General features: G+C 34.1%; 1 protein-coding gene across 2 annotated transcripts in view; it reads right to left on the reverse strand.

Moving 5' to 3' along the window:
- The window catches only part of alc (5'-AMP-activated protein kinase subunit beta-1), a 109,799-nt gene that overhangs the window by 44,119 nt on the left and 48,210 nt on the right, over positions 1-17,470 (reverse strand). For both annotated transcript variants that reach the window (XM_090407065.1, XM_090407064.1), the window contains exons 3-4: positions 14,323-14,486; positions 5,014-5,107 (exon numbers count right to left, since the gene is read on the reverse strand). In XM_090407065.1, the coding sequence (XP_090263191.1) occupies positions 5,014-5,107; positions 14,323-14,486 (258 nt within the window). The remainder of the gene's footprint in view (positions 1-5,013; positions 5,108-14,322; positions 14,487-17,470) is intronic.

Consider the following 17,470-nt stretch of genomic DNA (forward strand, 5'->3'; position numbering starts at 1 on the left):
AAGAACATGGCTGGCTCTGGGGATTTCTCGAAGACAGGATTTATCGAAATCATCCTGATGATTTGCCTGTGATGAAAGATAGCATAACGTAACATGCGCACAATATCAGTGCGAACTACCTACATTCTGCCATTGAACACACTGTACAAAGGATTCAGTTTGTGGCATACTGGAAAGGGCAGCACATTGAACAGTACAGCCCGTGAATGTATAATGGAGGTGAATAAAAACATGTTATTTATGTTTGTATCGCTTTTCTCCTTCTTACACATGCAGCAAAATTATTATGTCTACATTCGGTACATCAATACAGCACCCCCCCCACCCCTTGTTGGTGAATTTTGGAACTACTTTTTTTTTAGATATCTATTCTGCATGAGGCACAAGGCATTCCTGTAAAGTTTTGCAGCATTTGGATCATTGGGCGGCATTCCACAAGGCCTTAAACAGGGATACTTTAATTCACTCTGTATATACAGAGTATAAATTATTATACTCTGTATATACTCTGTTAATAAAATATATATTTATTTAAAATAATAAAATAAAAAAATAAATAAAATATATAAAAAAGAAAACTTAGTTTTCATGTATGTGGCATAGTGAAAAAACAACAATACATAGTCTTGGGAATAGAACTTGTACACTTATTTACATTAAGTAACAGGATATATAGTCAACAAAATATTAATATATGACCAATGAGAGTATAGTACATACACACACACATATCATTTTATTTTCAGACAGTGCTGGATGTACTCAGAGGCAACCATTTAATCACAACATGGCAACCTAAAATGTGCAGTGGACAGCAACAATTAGCTTATTTCATACTCACTGATAAAATAAGCAGAATAAGAACCACTGATAATGGACATTAAACTTTGAAAATTTTAAAAGGAAGTATTTTTCCTCAAATATTTTATTATATTTATTCCAACCTAAATGTTTTTCAAGTGTTTTATGAGTTGCTGCCATGTCATATTATATCACTGGCCCTGTCTATTTGAGAATGTTTCAGAGCTAATCAGAATTCAAAAACTCACTAATATAGTTGTGTATAAACTTAAGGGTTTTATATTTTATTGAGGTTTTTATGATAGCGAATGTTTTCAACATTTGCTTATAATGGCAGAGAAGAAACTGTTTGCTTTTTCCATAAAAGTGATTCAACACATTAAAAGTATCAGAGAGGAAAACCTAGCAAAATATGGTATTATTTTGTAAATTAAAATCATCATCATAATAAATGATCTTATATCACTTATTAAAGGAAAGAATGAATTTTTTTCTTCAAAGAATTGTAAACACATTAATACATAATTAGGATTAAATTTAACCATAGCAATTGTTAAAACAATGGTTGTTATATTACAAAGATAATCAGCCGAAAAGCTATTTTACTGACGAATTTGTTGATTGAGCGGGAGAAGGTAAATCCCGTTTTATTTTATAGCCGGGTACGAAACTCGGGTCGAAATCCATCAACATCCATAGAGTTTCAATGCCGAAACTCTATGGATGAAAAGGTTGAAACTGGTCTGGGTAGTGACCTCTTCTCATAATGTAAAACAGTATTTATACATCTCTTAAGAGCTGGGTTTTACATTATGAGAGAATATTAAAGTTAGTGATGGAGCTTGCTCCACCTTTGCATGGAGTTGCCCTGGTGTTGTGCTACCCAAGTGATCATTTACACTTGGTTCCGCCGATAGTTTTTTCGGCACTGAAACTCTATGGATGTCGATGGATTTCGACCCGAGTTTCGTACCCCTATAAAATAAAATAGGATTTACCATCTCCCGCTCAATCAATGGTTGTTATATATTTAACTTTATGGTTCTTATCTCTTTCATACCTATTAAACCTTTTGTCATATAAACTCCTCTTTTATATACTTCTTTATGTGTGCCTAACTCGACCCTACATAGGAATGATTCCTTTTCGGATACTGGCAAATTTATGTTTTTATGCTGCGCCAGCCAGTATCCTATAACATGAGTTTACTCAGGTTCAGAGAATATTCCTAGATTGGTTGGCATTCACTCTAACACACTAAATAGATATCGGTACAAAATTGCAATCGTGGCCAATAATCTATTACTTAAACACATTCATCAAAATCCCTCCCGCTATGGTTCTAATTTTTATAAGTGGTAATTTGAAATCTCGAATTCAGGCATGAGTCAGGTATATGTAACAAAACATGTTTATTGGAACAAATGACAATTACAACTAAAATTGGATTAAAATCCTAAACTTCCAAATCTCTTACTAGGTTAATATCTCATGCTACGCTAGTTACACAATGCTAAACTTATCAAAATACACTCAGATCACAATACTAATCATCCAAAACAATAGAACTAAATGACAATATTACTCTAAATCAATTCTCTTATGCATGCTACTCTTAAAGACATCTTATACAACTTGTTACTATCTGATAAAGGTCATCTTCTAAATACACATATAATTTCAGTCACATGCAACTATATTATAGGTTCATTCCAGACATTTCTTTGTTCAACAGAATTATGCAATCTCAAATTACAAATTCTTATCAGTCGTCTATGGATTGTCCACATAACTTAATCTAACATTAATTGCTATCTCTTTCAAAACTTACAGTAAAGGTCTTTACATTACCCAGTTCTTTTCGAAGGTCTGTTAACTGCCACATGTTGTTTGGGTCATCCTTTGATCGGTTGTCTCGGTGCCTGGCTTATGGCTACGTTGTCCCTTCTACATTTTCCGAACTCAAACTTATTACTGCCTCGACTGAGGGTTATCTCCACTCCTTACTGAACGGGACATCCAGCGACTGGCACATTTTCTCCGTAGGGCGATGATTCGTGAGCAGATCGTCATGGGATCTCATTCAGCATACTCAGAAAGACTGCCCGCCGTCCAACATCTTAGGACCCTGGCTCGTCCTTTTTCCGTCCACCGGTCAGGAATCCTTGAGGTGAAGTTAGGAACAAAAAGCTCCGCAATATGGCACGTATTGCCTTATATTCTCCCCCTTCTTTTTCGCACAACCCTTAATTTTTATGCCCTCAAGATGATCCTCAATTTCCTTACTGCCGTTAGGTGCTGTCTTCTAGGGAAGTGTGCTTGCGTCATCTTCCGCATATGCAGTACCCTGCAGCGTTACAGCCGACACGTGCATTTCAGACGCGACCTTTGCACTGGTGCTCTTTACTGTCTGGCGATTTACGAAGTTCCAGACAAAAATCATAATATCTGATAATTCTCCAGTTTAGTTTTCGACTACAAATATTTCTGATACAATTCATATACTATTACACAATTTCCTATACAACAAATCAGAACTTTTTGCTGGTGAGCAGGTATTATTTAAGTTAGCTAGAATTCTCATGTTAGATTCTGAATGAATAATTTATTTAAAATTCGTCCATTCAGGATCTAACACAATTCACAAAAAAGCTTATAAATTGTTCAGATTAAGAATAAACATGTGACTGTGATATATTAAGTGACCATGGTAGACCCATCTGACGAGATATCTTAAGTGACATCTAAGTGAGATTTGCCTGACTGGTAAGCAAGCACAATTTTTTTTTTAAGCATATGATTATACTCTCATTGGCTTCAATGGAACTTGAAGGGACTTGGAACTTTTAATCTAATTTATTTTAAAGGGCAGATTATTTTTATAGGATAAATCTTAGATATTTAGTTCTTTATAAAGATTTCTAGTTAGTGATATTAAGCTATTGTAACATTTGAAAACTTAATCATTAATTCTTCTCTATGCACTAATTAATACAATATATGCAATAAAGTTTGCTACGAAATCCCAATTTTCGATTTTTATAATATACAATAACGTGCATGCCAAAATTTCTTTTAAATTACTTCCCCTATACCCATTTTTCTCTCCCATTGCTATAATTAATTGTAAAATGCTGTATGTTTACAATTTTAAAAGAATTGTACACATACATTAATATATTGTGAGATAACCAGGTAATAATGAGAATAAAGATGTATTTTTTTTAAAGTTATCTCAAGCCTCACACTGCACACCTAAACATGGGATTATTTATTCAAAGCGATTATTTTTTCAAAGCTTACTAAAATACTACATTCAACACAATACATTCATACAATATTATGTATAAATCATGATTAGTATAATATACAGATTAGTATAATAGCATATTTGTACTATCAGTCAGTTATCTGACAGGGCATCTCTTCATTTCCCTAATTTTTCTCAGAACTTTCATATTTGTAGTTTCTAGTCTAATTTGATCAAATGTTTCATTTTCAACCCGACTCACAAAATAAGTAAAAAGGGATTTGAATACTGTCTTGTATACTACTCATCTGGATAACTATCACTAGATAACCATTCTCTACCAACTCTGCATGAACGAAAATAATGCTCAACAATAAATGTCTTTTCTTCCAATGTCAACATCATTGTTACAGCTAAATGTAATGAAGCAGACTCTACACATGCTCTTCTATTAATGTGCATGCAATTGAACAACATATCTCACACTATGTGTACTGAAGGGGGTGGGGTATTGAAGTTCAGTACTACTGTTTTGGCACTATACAGTATTAAACAATATAACACTATGGTTCTGCATAATACAAAAGTGCACATACCTGCTTGCTAGCCAGTGAACTGAACATCATCAAGATCATCAATGGAATACTAAGTAATAGGCTGACTGGTTCCCAATGTGCCAACCAATATCACTTCTCTTGAGAAATTGTAATAGCTAAGAATATATCAGAAATGCATATACTCTCTTGTGAGTATAGTCACATTTGAATATATGAACTGTATCACTGTCAGTTCATATAATAGTTAGTCCACTCAAATGATTGCAATTGACTTTATATATATGCGTGTGTGTGTGTGTGTGTGTGTGTGTCACTGTTTGATTAACAGCATTTTATTATGCTCAATAATTCTCATTTGCTGGATACCAATAATTAAATAAATGAACAATAATCAAAAAAACATACCTCCTTAGGATCATGTTTCCAATTGCCATCAACAAGAAATTTATATTCATGTTCACCTTCTGGAATTTCCAAAATAAGAACAAAGTCTCCATGGCTAAAAAAAATTAAACATCAACGTTTCCTTTTTTAAAAAAAAAGAGGTAAGCATATAAGTATGAATGAACTGCCATCTCCATAGAACAATTATAATACAATAAATTTCAAAATGATCTTATTTTAGTTAATTGTAAATTTGAAAGATGAACAATATATATATATATATATATATATATATATATATATATATATATTTTTTTTTTTTTTTATTGCTTAGACATTTACAAAACTTCCCCAGTCTCAGCCATACTCAGCTGCAGCAGGCTTGCAATGAGTGTCTTTTCAGTTATGAATGGTAATATGTATTATGCATTGCACAATACATATTATACACAATATAATACAATATATATTATACAATATTATATATATTGTATATATACATATTGTGTATATATACAATATATACACAATACAATGAAGATGACCTTCAAAAATTAGTTTATGAATTAAACAATATAAGCCAACAATATACAGGTATCCCTCGATTAACGCAGTTGATTAATCCCTCGATGTTACCGCGTATACCAAAATAGCGTTAATCAAATCTAATAATCAATGGTAAAAATTACAATTCGTCCATGATCGATTACTGTATTAATAATTTGTTTTATATGGTACTCTTTTAGGAAAGATAAAAAATGAATGTAAAGTAAATGTTTAATAAATACTTGTACCTACATTATTTACTACAATTTCTTTATCAAAAGACGTTATCAAGAGTTGTTTGAACAGTTTTAGTTTTTTCCTTATCGGCATAGATTCTACGATAACAAGCAAACTCTAGACCTCGGCAAACAAACAATAAAACAAAGAAAAAACACTGCAGATATAATACATGATGGTACAAATTAAGTGGATATTGAATCCAACATTTTTCATAGCCTAATATAGAAACTAAAAGTTTCGGCAGATGCAAGCATAAGCAACCTTATGGGCAACTCGTAGTAAAGGTGGAGTTAGTTCCAGATCACTTTCCTTAGTATTTTCCATAAATGTAAAGCACATCTCCTAGACGACATGCATGATAAATAAGTCTTTGGCCCTCTATTGTAATACATGATGGTTTATTTATTTTTAGTTACAATCTAAAAATTATTGAACAAAGAATAAAAAAAACAAAAAAAACTAAACCATACTATACTGATATCGGAGGTCGCGGTATCTCTCAGATACAATTTACTGTCAAATATCACACACCTCTACATTACATATGTTAAACCAAATTGACAGCAAAAAACAGTGTGGAATATCACTCGTAACATATGAATGCACAGCTACTCATGACCTCCAAGCTATACACTGAATTGTGTAAGAATATTTATATTAAACATTTTGCATGTATCTGTCAGATCAGCTGCGAGCTCCGCATGATTAAAGGTGCGTTAATCAAAACTCTTGCCGCAATTAATTTCGCCGCGTCAATCAAATCCGTGTTAAGCAAGGGATACCTATAATTTAAAAATTTCACAAAAAGAAAACAAAACTCGTGGCATTTAAAGGTCAAGATCATGTGAGATCAAAAATAGCCATAGAAAATAACAATAGAACAGGTGACACAGTTTAATTATTTAGGCTGCACAAGAACATATCTAAAAGATAAAGATATAATGAAAAACTAAAGCAATTTCAGAAAATCTGTCTAACAATTAAAAGGCCACTGAATAAAAATCTAGAAAAGAAACTAAACTACAATTTTATAAAGTAATGGCTACTCCCACACTATTATATGGTTCAGAAATAGGGACTATTAAAAAGAAAGACGAAAGTAAACTACAAGCTGCAGAAATAAGATTTTTAAGAGCAATTAAAAGATGCACAAAACTGGATCATACAAGAAATGAAGATATCAGAAGTGAGCTAGATATAGCTACCAAAAGAGGTGGATAAATATAGATCAAAGGGAAAGAGAGAGAGAGAGAGAGAGAGAGAGAGGAAGAAGCTGCAAGATGGAAAGACCAGTGAAGCCAGAACAGACAAATGCCTAATCCTAAATGGAAGACCAATATCTAGGTGGATTGATTCAGTCAGAAGTACCTTAGAAAACTGAAATGTTATATATGACAAGTAATAGACAAATTTGGAGGAATATCATTGATAGGAGATTAGTAATAATGGAAACTTAATCATGTAGTACCATCCAGCAACCTGTACACCTCTTGAGGGTGAATATCAGAAAATTGGTGATGATGAGTTGAAGAAAAGTACTTCATGAGTAAGGTTATGTTATGTTCAGGTTATATAAGTTCAACAATATTTCAAAAAAGTGCATTATTTTAGGAATGATGAATGAGATCTCAGTGAAAAACTATCCATGAAAGCACCTATAGACAAGACAAAGCTGAATTGGATGGTCTGTGAGATAGTGATTACAGTGTAGATTGGTGTGTGCATGCTAATTCTGTGTATATGGAAGTTTATGTTTAACACCCTTACAGATATTAGCTTCAGCCGTGATCACACATGTTCCATGCCAGTTATGTTCATTTACCTGTTTTGTAGATGGTTGTTTTCCCACCAACCCCAATTCAGTGAACCCTGTAATATGAGTTTTAATGCATCTTCAAAGAAAAGAAGACTACTACCTTAAAAGACAATTTTGTTGTTGTGAGAAGTTACGAGTGAAAAAAAGGATATAAAATTAGTGACTGGACTTAATGAATCAATGCTTCACCATCAGAGGGTTGAAAAAAAAATTAAAAGAATCATGTGGCATGTTAAATTTTGAAATAAGCTTGAGCTTGTTGTTCAACCAGTATTTATGGGAAAAATGGAAAGATTCTAGCTTCATGAATTGGTCATCAAAATAAAGAAAGCACTTCCATTTCTACTAAAGCGATTCAAGAAAAACATGAAACATTCATGTCTTTAAAAAGTGAAATTCTGAGGATAAAGCATTTAACACTATTGCTGGATAGTTCTAAAAATTTCAAAGACTGTCATGGCTTCTAAAATTTAAAACTAAGAAGTTGCCAAAATTAAGAATTGCAGCTATAATTTATTTAGATGAAACTGGTCTATGTCCAGCCAAATATTTGTTTCCATTGAAGAAAGAAGTATGCAGGTTTCAGGTTGAGAAAGGATGCAAATACATGTTATAAACAAATGTATTGAGAGGAAAGATGCTACATACAATGTAGCATCTTTCTTATGAATTCTTATTAATGCAGTCATTAATAAGAATGCTTCAAAGTCTTCATATCAAACATGAAGATCAATCATTTTAATTTTTGTTTCTTTCTTATCTACTATTTTTACTACCTCATATTAAATGTTTGTAATTTCATATCATGCTAAATTACAATAATCATTTATTTTATTTTTATATTATTATGCTTATTAGTCAGATAAATCTTCCCTTATGAAAGTATTTTTTTGTTTCCAATTTTATTCATCTTAGAAATATAATCTCCAGTTATGGATATTTTGTGGAATATATTAATCAAATAACTTGAGATATTACTAGTGTATCACTTTATTAAAAATAAAAGCAAGAATTTTTATGTTATGCAATTAATGGATTTTTCTATTATTTTATTGAGGATTGAAGTAGTAGCAGCAGAATGGTAATGAGGTAAAGAATGGCCTTCATTTCTTACCAATAGGCAAAGCAAACATTTATCTATAGGCCAATACTATTATTTCTCCTATAATGCTTGTTTGTAATGCACAAATTTGTTCACATGCAATAGATAAATTAAAGAATAAAATTACCAAAACATGAAATTGTATTAGCTTACACAAGATTTTTCACTAAGTGACTATGCTTTGTGCTACCAGGTAACACCAAGTGAATGTGAAAACACCACCTGGCTGATGAAGTGACCCATGGAGAAATATACAAAATGCATGCATACACATCTCAACTTCTTTTTCTCTCACCCCAGTATATACCCACATGTTGCCTACATGTGGGTATATACTGGGGGTATATATGCCACCGTTCTCCTGAGTTTGTGGACTTTTCTTGGTAAAAGTGTTTAATGCATCTTGAACATTAGTATGCATCCTGGTTATAAGAATATAAGCAGTGAATGAAAAAGGAAAGCCTGAAGTATTGAGGAGAGGCTTGAAATAATAGAATGTTTTGAAAGAAAAGAATACATGATATTGCAAGAGCAACAGGATTAAAGGAATCCATATTGCACACCTTCATGGACAATGCTATGAAAATTAAAGAAACTTGTTTAGCAGGAACAACTGTGAGTGCTACAAGGTCAATTAGAACAAGGCCTAAAGAAATACAGTGTTTACTATAGTAGTTTTTATTTTATTTTATTATTTTTTATAGTATTAGCTTACTACTGTATAGATTTTGAATGTTCTGCCCAACCATATTTTTCCCAATAAGTCCTGTTGTTTTTATTGCTTGAAATTCTATAATGCAGTAATGTTTAGGAACACATATACTAGAAATAAATAAAAGAAATGATATCTTACCAACAGGCAATTTTCTAGGCTAAGGTATATATCAAAAAGAACACAAGAGTATGAAAAGCAATACAAAACAGAAGTCAAACCTGGACACATTAACATTTCTGAGCAAGTAGAGAAATGCCAGCAGGACCAGGAAACTGTGGAATCCAGAATGGTCAAGATTCTTTCAATCTTTCCTTCACAAATAATGACAGAAGGCAAAGACTATGATATATTTGGAAGGATAAGAGATTTACTCACTTCTTCGATGCATCAAAGAAAGTTCTACAATACTTCCAGTTTTTTTTAACCAATCATTAGTTTTTCTGTGCATATTTATAATTATCATAACTAGTTACCTAGTTGAAACTATGATAACATACTTTTGTAAAATCAATAAGAAAAGAGAAACAGTCTGTAAAATAATATATTTGAGAAAAATCAAATCATGCTTGTACACAGATATAGTAGTCTGGTTTTCTTGGGGATCAGAAGGTGGAGAGGATCCAGAGATGAGTGACCAAGCTGGTAACAGGTCTATGGAATACTCCCCATGAATCGGCAAAGTTTGGTTAATAGGCAGAAAATAAGGGACATGATAGAAATTTCTAAGTTACTAAAGGGGTTCTATGACACTGACACAAAAGAATTTTTCAATATATGACAAATAGAGAGAATAAGGGACTACCTCCCTGAAGTTGTGCAAGAGTGTGGTTAGTAACAGTGTGTGAATTAGATTGCTTGGAGAGTAGTGAATGAGTGGAATAAACTGCCAGAAGTAATTGTGAGTGCCATGACAGCAAATGAGTTTAAGGAGAAGTATGACAGGTATTGTGTGTGTGTGTGTGTGTGTGTGTGTGTGTGTGTGTGTGTGTGTGTGTGTGTGTGTATAATATAATGGTTAGTGTGTGTCTCCTGTGATGTATCTTTGTATCCTGATTCAATTGTTCTTCAATGAAGTCAGAGGACTCCATGGGTATTCAGACTATAGAGATATTCATACACACACGGAAAAAGAAATTAGCACACCAAGAAGGAAGCACAGGATTCAACTGAAATTTTATTGGTGTAATGAAACAGGTGAGTAATGTACATGATGGCAAAAACAGAGCGGAAGGAGAATTACAAATGGATCTGTGGTACGCAATCCGGTCATCATCAATAGCATGTTGCACCACCTTGTGCGGCGTCACATGCTGCAATACGGTCCGGCATGGTGGCGAACAGACGCCTGTTGTTGTCCTGCGGCAGACTGGCCAGCACGTGTTGGATGCTGTGCTCCAAATCCCGGATATTGTGGCATGGTGGGAGCTGCCGTTTCAGCTGCTCCCAAACATGCTCGATAGGGGACAAGTTCAGGGAGCGGGCAGGCCATGGAAGTGTCTGTACATGACATAGGCAGGCCTGGGCAACCCGAGCCGTGTGCAGACGGGCATTATCCTGCTGGTATATAACGCTCCTGGTATCCCAGGCAGGAATGGGAGAAGGTGGAGCCGTAGGATGTCATCCATATACCGCTGCCCCATCAATGCACCACATACCACTACAAGGGGTGATCGGCTATCATAGGCTATGACTCCCCAGACCATAATGCCTGCAGTGCGGGAGGTGTGGCACTCGATAGCGAGGTCGGGATTGTGTCCTTGACCAGGGGTCCTCCACACCCAGACACGATGACCATCTGTCCCCAAGATGAAGCGGCACTTATCGCTGAAGACCACACGTCACCAGTCTGGGGCATTCCATGTCGCTCTCATCTGGCACCACTGCAAACAGTCGGCATTGTTGCGGTGTTAATGGGGGCACATGTAAAGGGCACTGGGATTGTAGATTCGCCTCCGCGAGGCATTGGGAAATGGTTCGTGGGCACACAGGAGCCCCTACATCTGCCTGTATAGTGGACCAGGTCACCGTAGGATCCCTCCGTGCTTGTCATACGATCCGTCGATCCTCTCTAACGTTGGTCCTCCTGATCCGACCGGTGCTGCTCTGCCGTGTGGCAGTGATGGAACGTGTCCACAGCTCCAACACTGTCAGACGGTATGGTCAGAACGGTTCATCTGCACGCCTATAGGGCGCCCAACCACCCTCCGGTTTTCAGGCCGATGATCATGCCTCTGTCAAAGTCCATAAGTTGCTTAAATCGACGTCTCTGGCATCTACCCGGCAGTATTGTCACTCTGTACTCTAGCTTGCGTCAGCCGGTGCTTTTCGCTTTAATCGGCTATTAACTACATGCTGGCTTTATAAGGCTGCCAGTTCGTGCTTGCAGCACCACTGCAGGGTGTGTGGGCATGTGCAATCCCACCAAACTTGGATCATTTGCATACCACCCAGCACTCTAGCTATTTACTTAGTTTCGCCGTTGTACCATGTTTTCTTCCAGGTGCGCTAATTTCTTTGTCCGTGAGTGTATAATAATAATACCTTTTGGACTGAATATAAAACAAAGAAAGAAATGAATTACCATCACAGTGTGTATAATATTGTTAAAATATAGTCACAAAAAACTAACTTTTATGGATATGTTTAATGAAGATATCTATTAATAGTACTCAATCGGAGAGTTCGAGGGAGAATATCATGAAGGAAACAAAAAGGAAGTTAGGTCATATGATTAAAAGAAAACAGTAATAACAGTATATTATTGAATTTCTTGGAAATGAAAAAATAGAATAGTGATTAAAAAAAAAAGTAAAAAAGAAAACTGAATGGAAATCCATAGTCAATAGGAGAAATGAAGAAAAAACCAAGTTTCTTAAAATATTCTTTTTAAAGTTATATTATATGTCACTTTTTAAGTCCATATATTTTCTACATGATAAGGAAAATAGACAAAATGAGTTACCATTAGAAGATATAAAGAAGGTAAATGAAGATGATCTAGGCCCAGAGATTTTGATGACAGAAGTAGAAATGGCCACTAAAGAACTAAAATGTGAAAAGGCAGAAGGAATAGATAAAAAATCTGCAGAATTCCTGAAACAACTTCAGAAGAAAGGAACTGAAGAAATAACCAAAATAATAAATTTAATTTATAACAAAGGAGAATTACCAAAAGATTTTATGACCTTAATATTTATACCTATACCAAAGAAAAGTAATGCAGTGAACTGCAAGGATTTTAGAACAATAAGCCTCATTTCCCATACATCAAAAATACTTATGAGAATCTTAACACGAAGAATTGCATCTGAGGTGGAAGAATTTCTTGGAGAAGATCAGTTTGGTTTCAGGAAGGGTAGGGGAACAAGAGATGCAATTAGACTGTTAAGAATAGTAAGTGAAAGAAGTCTGGAAGTGAATAAAGAAGTTAATATCTGTTGTATAGATTTTGAGAAAGCTTTTGACTTTGTGAAATGGGATAAGATGGTGGAAGTAATGGAAAAGATTGGTATAGATTGGAAAGACAGAAGGCTAATTATTTCACTATATATGAGACAAACTGCCATGGTGAGAGACATATATGGTACAACAGAACCAAGTATCATTAGACGAGGAGTAAGACAAGGCTGTTCTCTGTCACCAATTTTGTTTAACATGTATTCTGAAGCAATGTTAAAAGAAGCACTGGAGAATTCGGAAGAAGGAATAAAGTTTGGAGGTAGACAGACATTTGTAATAAGATATGCAGATGACAAGGCATTATTATCGAATACTGAAACAGGACCACAGCATCTGTTGAACAGATTACTGGAAACCTGTATCAATTATGGAATGAAAATTAACATCAGAAAAACAAAGGTAATGAAAATAGCAAGGAAAGAGACAAATATGGATATCAGAATAAATGGGGATAAATTGAATCAAATAAAGACATTTAAATATCTAGGAAGTGTTATTAGCAGTGATGGAAGATGTAAAAGTGACATAAAACCAAGAATAGCGATGGGAAGAGATGCCTTTAATAGAAAATGGAATTTGTTCAGAAGCAAAATGGATAGAAACCTAAGAAAAGACTAATAAAATGTTATGTGCGGAGTGTTGCCCTCTATGCAGCTGAAACTTGGACATTGAAGAAAGAAGAAATTAAGATTTTGGAAAGATTTGAGATGCGAATTTGGAGAAGAATGGAAAAAAATCAAATGGGCAGATAAAATAACTAATGAAGAGGTCTTAAAAAGAGAAGAAGAAGAAAGAAGTCTGTTAAGGAAGATAAAAAGAAGAAAGGGAAACTGGATCAGACATATTCTGAGAGGGAATGGAATCATCAGAGATGCCATCAAAGGAAAAATAGATGGAAAAAGACCCAGAGGAAGAGTAAGGAAAACAAAGCTAGATGAACCTTGAAAGAGAAGGCTCAGAACAGAAGAGAGTGGAAGAAACGTTTTTGCTCCTAAAAGAAGAACCTGCTCAACTGCAGAATACTCGAGAAGAAGAAAATATTTTCTACCATTTATCATGATAAATAAATGGACAACATGTTAAACGTGTCCAGTCAAGGAAAGAGACAACCAGTTAAGAGTTAAACATTATAAAAATTAACATTCATTTTATTCAGTTATTTTTAACTCATATATTTAGGTTTTTACCAAAGTAACCTAAAAGTTCTGGGAAAAATAGCTGCACTCTTTAGAATAAAGACTGTTTCATTAAATTTTTATTTGATGTGGCAATTTTTAATCATCCTAAAATTTTTAGCACTTGGAAAACCAGATAACAAACCGGAATAGATATGTTTTTTCTTATTTCATAATCAGTTTGCACAAGTTTTTAAATGTGCACTCGAGATATACTGTATTAGAGAAAAGAAAATTTATATAAAACATTGTTTTTAAAGAAATTAAAGTTCATTACCTTCGAACCATTGGTATAGGTTTCCAGTTGGTGAATGTTCCACATATAGACACATCTTTACCCCCACCTTCCCATCTGAAAACAGTAGGAAGGGCACTTTCATCTATGCTAGTGCCAGGAGTCACAGTTGATGCTCTAGGACGCATCTCTCCATCCATTTTCTCCTTAAATGAAATAAATTTGTATATTTTTTGCATGATGGAGTCTCCTGAATGGAACCTCCAAAAATTTAGATATGTCAATTGTTTAACAGCATTTAAAATGATGAAAATTTAAACGTTACTGGAAATAAATGAACTAAATGCTTATATGCACTGCACAATATTTAGGGGGACACAAATTCTTAATTGGATGTTCATTACCTTTTGGTTAAAAAGATCTGGTTTAAATCCTGTGTAGAATCTCAAGAACCTTTCATAAGGGCTTTTCAAATGATGGCAAGTTAACTGATCATGTACAAAGTTTACACAATATTATACTCCTGGTAACTGAGGTCTCATTTTTCATTCTTAGAGGTCAAGAGATGAGAATAACTGACACACACACACACACACACACACACACACACACACACACACACACACATAGCAGACCATGCAGGAAGGAATAACTGCCTTTCATGATATTCAATAGGTGTATACAAAGTCAAGTTAACTAACTAGATTGACAGGCAAGTGAGCTTAGTACATTAAGGGGATGGTGTGGTAGAAGATAATAATACAGCTAATTCTCTTTTTACACAGCCTTTTTTTTACACAATTTTGAAATCACACGGTTTAGAAAACAGAAACAATTCTATTTTGATTTTACACAGTTCAAATTTCGCTTATTTTTAAAATTTCTGTTTGAATTCAGTTCTGTTAAAAAAGGTATTTCCATTACTTGAAATTATAATAACAGAATTAACTCATGTAATATATTATTTATTAGTAGAATTTTCACCTCAGTATCACAGGCATCTCAGCACATGTAAAAAAATGGTATTTCCATTATAATTATCATTTCCTAGTACTATACATCTACTTGAATTTTGGGGAACCCCCTCAATGTTTGAAATATCGGGGATTACTCTACGCTACACAATGTAGACAATTGTGGCGACAACAAAAAAATCAATTTTTGTAATTACGATTCCCCGAAGTTTAGCCGACGGATGATCCATTATGTTCATTTGCCTTTGGTTCCTGGAAGCAGAAGGGTGTGATACTGATTCCTCAAAGTTAAGTTGGTCCGTTGTGGGGGCCCACCTATATAAAGCTGCTTGAAAGGAGTTAAGCTATTTGCTAAACAATTATTTCTTGTTTACAATTTGAAATGTTTACACGTCTTGTGTTTTGTTCATGAACGTTTTGTTCGTGCAAGAGTTATACAGGTATATATTAAATTTTGAAGTTTTGTACATGTAATATCAAATTAGTAAAATTAATTATTGATTATTTTCAGATATTTTCGTAACATTACCCTATTAATCACGATGTCAGATACTTCAGTTAGAGAGAAAAATTTCAATTTCTTTAGAAATAAAGATCCAAATTTTAGATTGTTTAGCAGCTCAAGAAGGCTCAACATCCTTAGGGAAATATTTTGGACTGAACGAAGCTACCATGAGAACGATTACGAAAACATGAAGAGGCCATTAGAAAATCTGTTCTTTATGGAACAAAATTAGGTGTCAAGTCATCGTCGTATACGTGAAACATTATAAAAGTGAAGATGGAAAAGGCCCTAGTGATGTGGATAGAAGATTGCTCACAAAGAGGAATACATTTAGATGGAAATGTCATCAAAGAGAATGCATTACGGTTGTACAAACAGATTCAGGAAAAGGAGCTAACAACATCAAACAACAATTGTGATTTTTCTGCAAGCACAGGTTGGCTTACAAAATTTCTCAAAAGATACATGCTTCATAATGTAAAAATAAAAGGAGAATCTGCATCTGTAGATGAGCCAATAGCTAGGGAATTTCTTTCAAAACTGTATAAAATTAATGAAAGTGGTGGCTACACTCCTGATCAAGTTTGGAACACAGATGAGACCAATCTTTTTTTGGAAACCAAGTAGAACATATAGCAAAATCACAAAAATGTGTTGGTGGCTTTAAAGCAGCTAAGGACTGTGTGACTTATTTTGCAGCAATGCTTCAGGAGATCGTATATTAAAACTATTACGCATTAATTGATCCCTAAGAACACGAGCAATGAAAGGTGTGGATTTTAACACGTTACCATTGTTAAACAGTGTTTGCACTGGAAGGCAAACAAAAATGGTTGGTTACAAAAGAAATTTTTAATGAATGGTTCCACCACTCTTTTGTTCCAGAAGTTAAACGCTATTTGACCCAATATCATCAGATTAGCACAAGCAGTTGGCGGAGAAGGATTTGATGATTTTTCATCTGCAAATATTGAAGAATTGATGGTTGACAAGGCTATTAGTGATGATGAAATAATAGAAGCTGTCCTTGAGAATCTCAATGAAAAAGAAAAAAAGTGATGATGAAGAGATGCCACTCACTGTAAGATTAATTAAAGAAGGGCTTCAAATGGCTAGTAAATTGCAAAGTCATTTTCTTAGACATGATCCAAATACCGAACGAGCTGAACAATTTAAACATGAACTGAAGTCATGTATGGTGTGATATGAAGAATTATACAAAGATCTAGTCAAAACAGGACAGTATGAACAGGACAGCCAAAGTGTTTCAAGTGATGGAAGTGATTTAATTCCTGTCTCACATAAAAGAATGCAGATACTGTCAGAAAGTGACGGCAAATACAATTCAACTAATAACCATATGTGTGGTGTATTTGAGCCTTTTCGAATTTCTGTTTTATTAGTGACACACTATTTTCTTTAAGAAAGATACATAGGTATATACTTTAAATAAGCATTTAAAATTTAAAAAAAAAATATTCCATTAAAATTAGAGTTTAATTCAATGATTTTCATATATTTTGTTTGAAAATAACTTATCGTTCATATCGGGTTTTCACATCTCGGACCATTCTTCTATTTTTTCATATGCACTGTATTCTTTTTTACGCATTTTTTTTTGGAACCAATCTACCATGTAAATGGAGAATTCGGTGTATACGTAATTTTTATTATATTATAAAAGTTTGTTTGTGTGTGTGTGTGTGTGTGT

Source organism: Typopeltis vanoorti, chromosome 17, assembly GCF_054136105.1.
Source record: "Typopeltis vanoorti isolate ZY-2024b chromosome 17, IOZ_Tvanoo_1.0, whole genome shotgun sequence".
Lineage (NCBI taxonomy): Eukaryota > Metazoa > Arthropoda > Arachnida > Uropygi > Thelyphonidae > Typopeltis > Typopeltis vanoorti.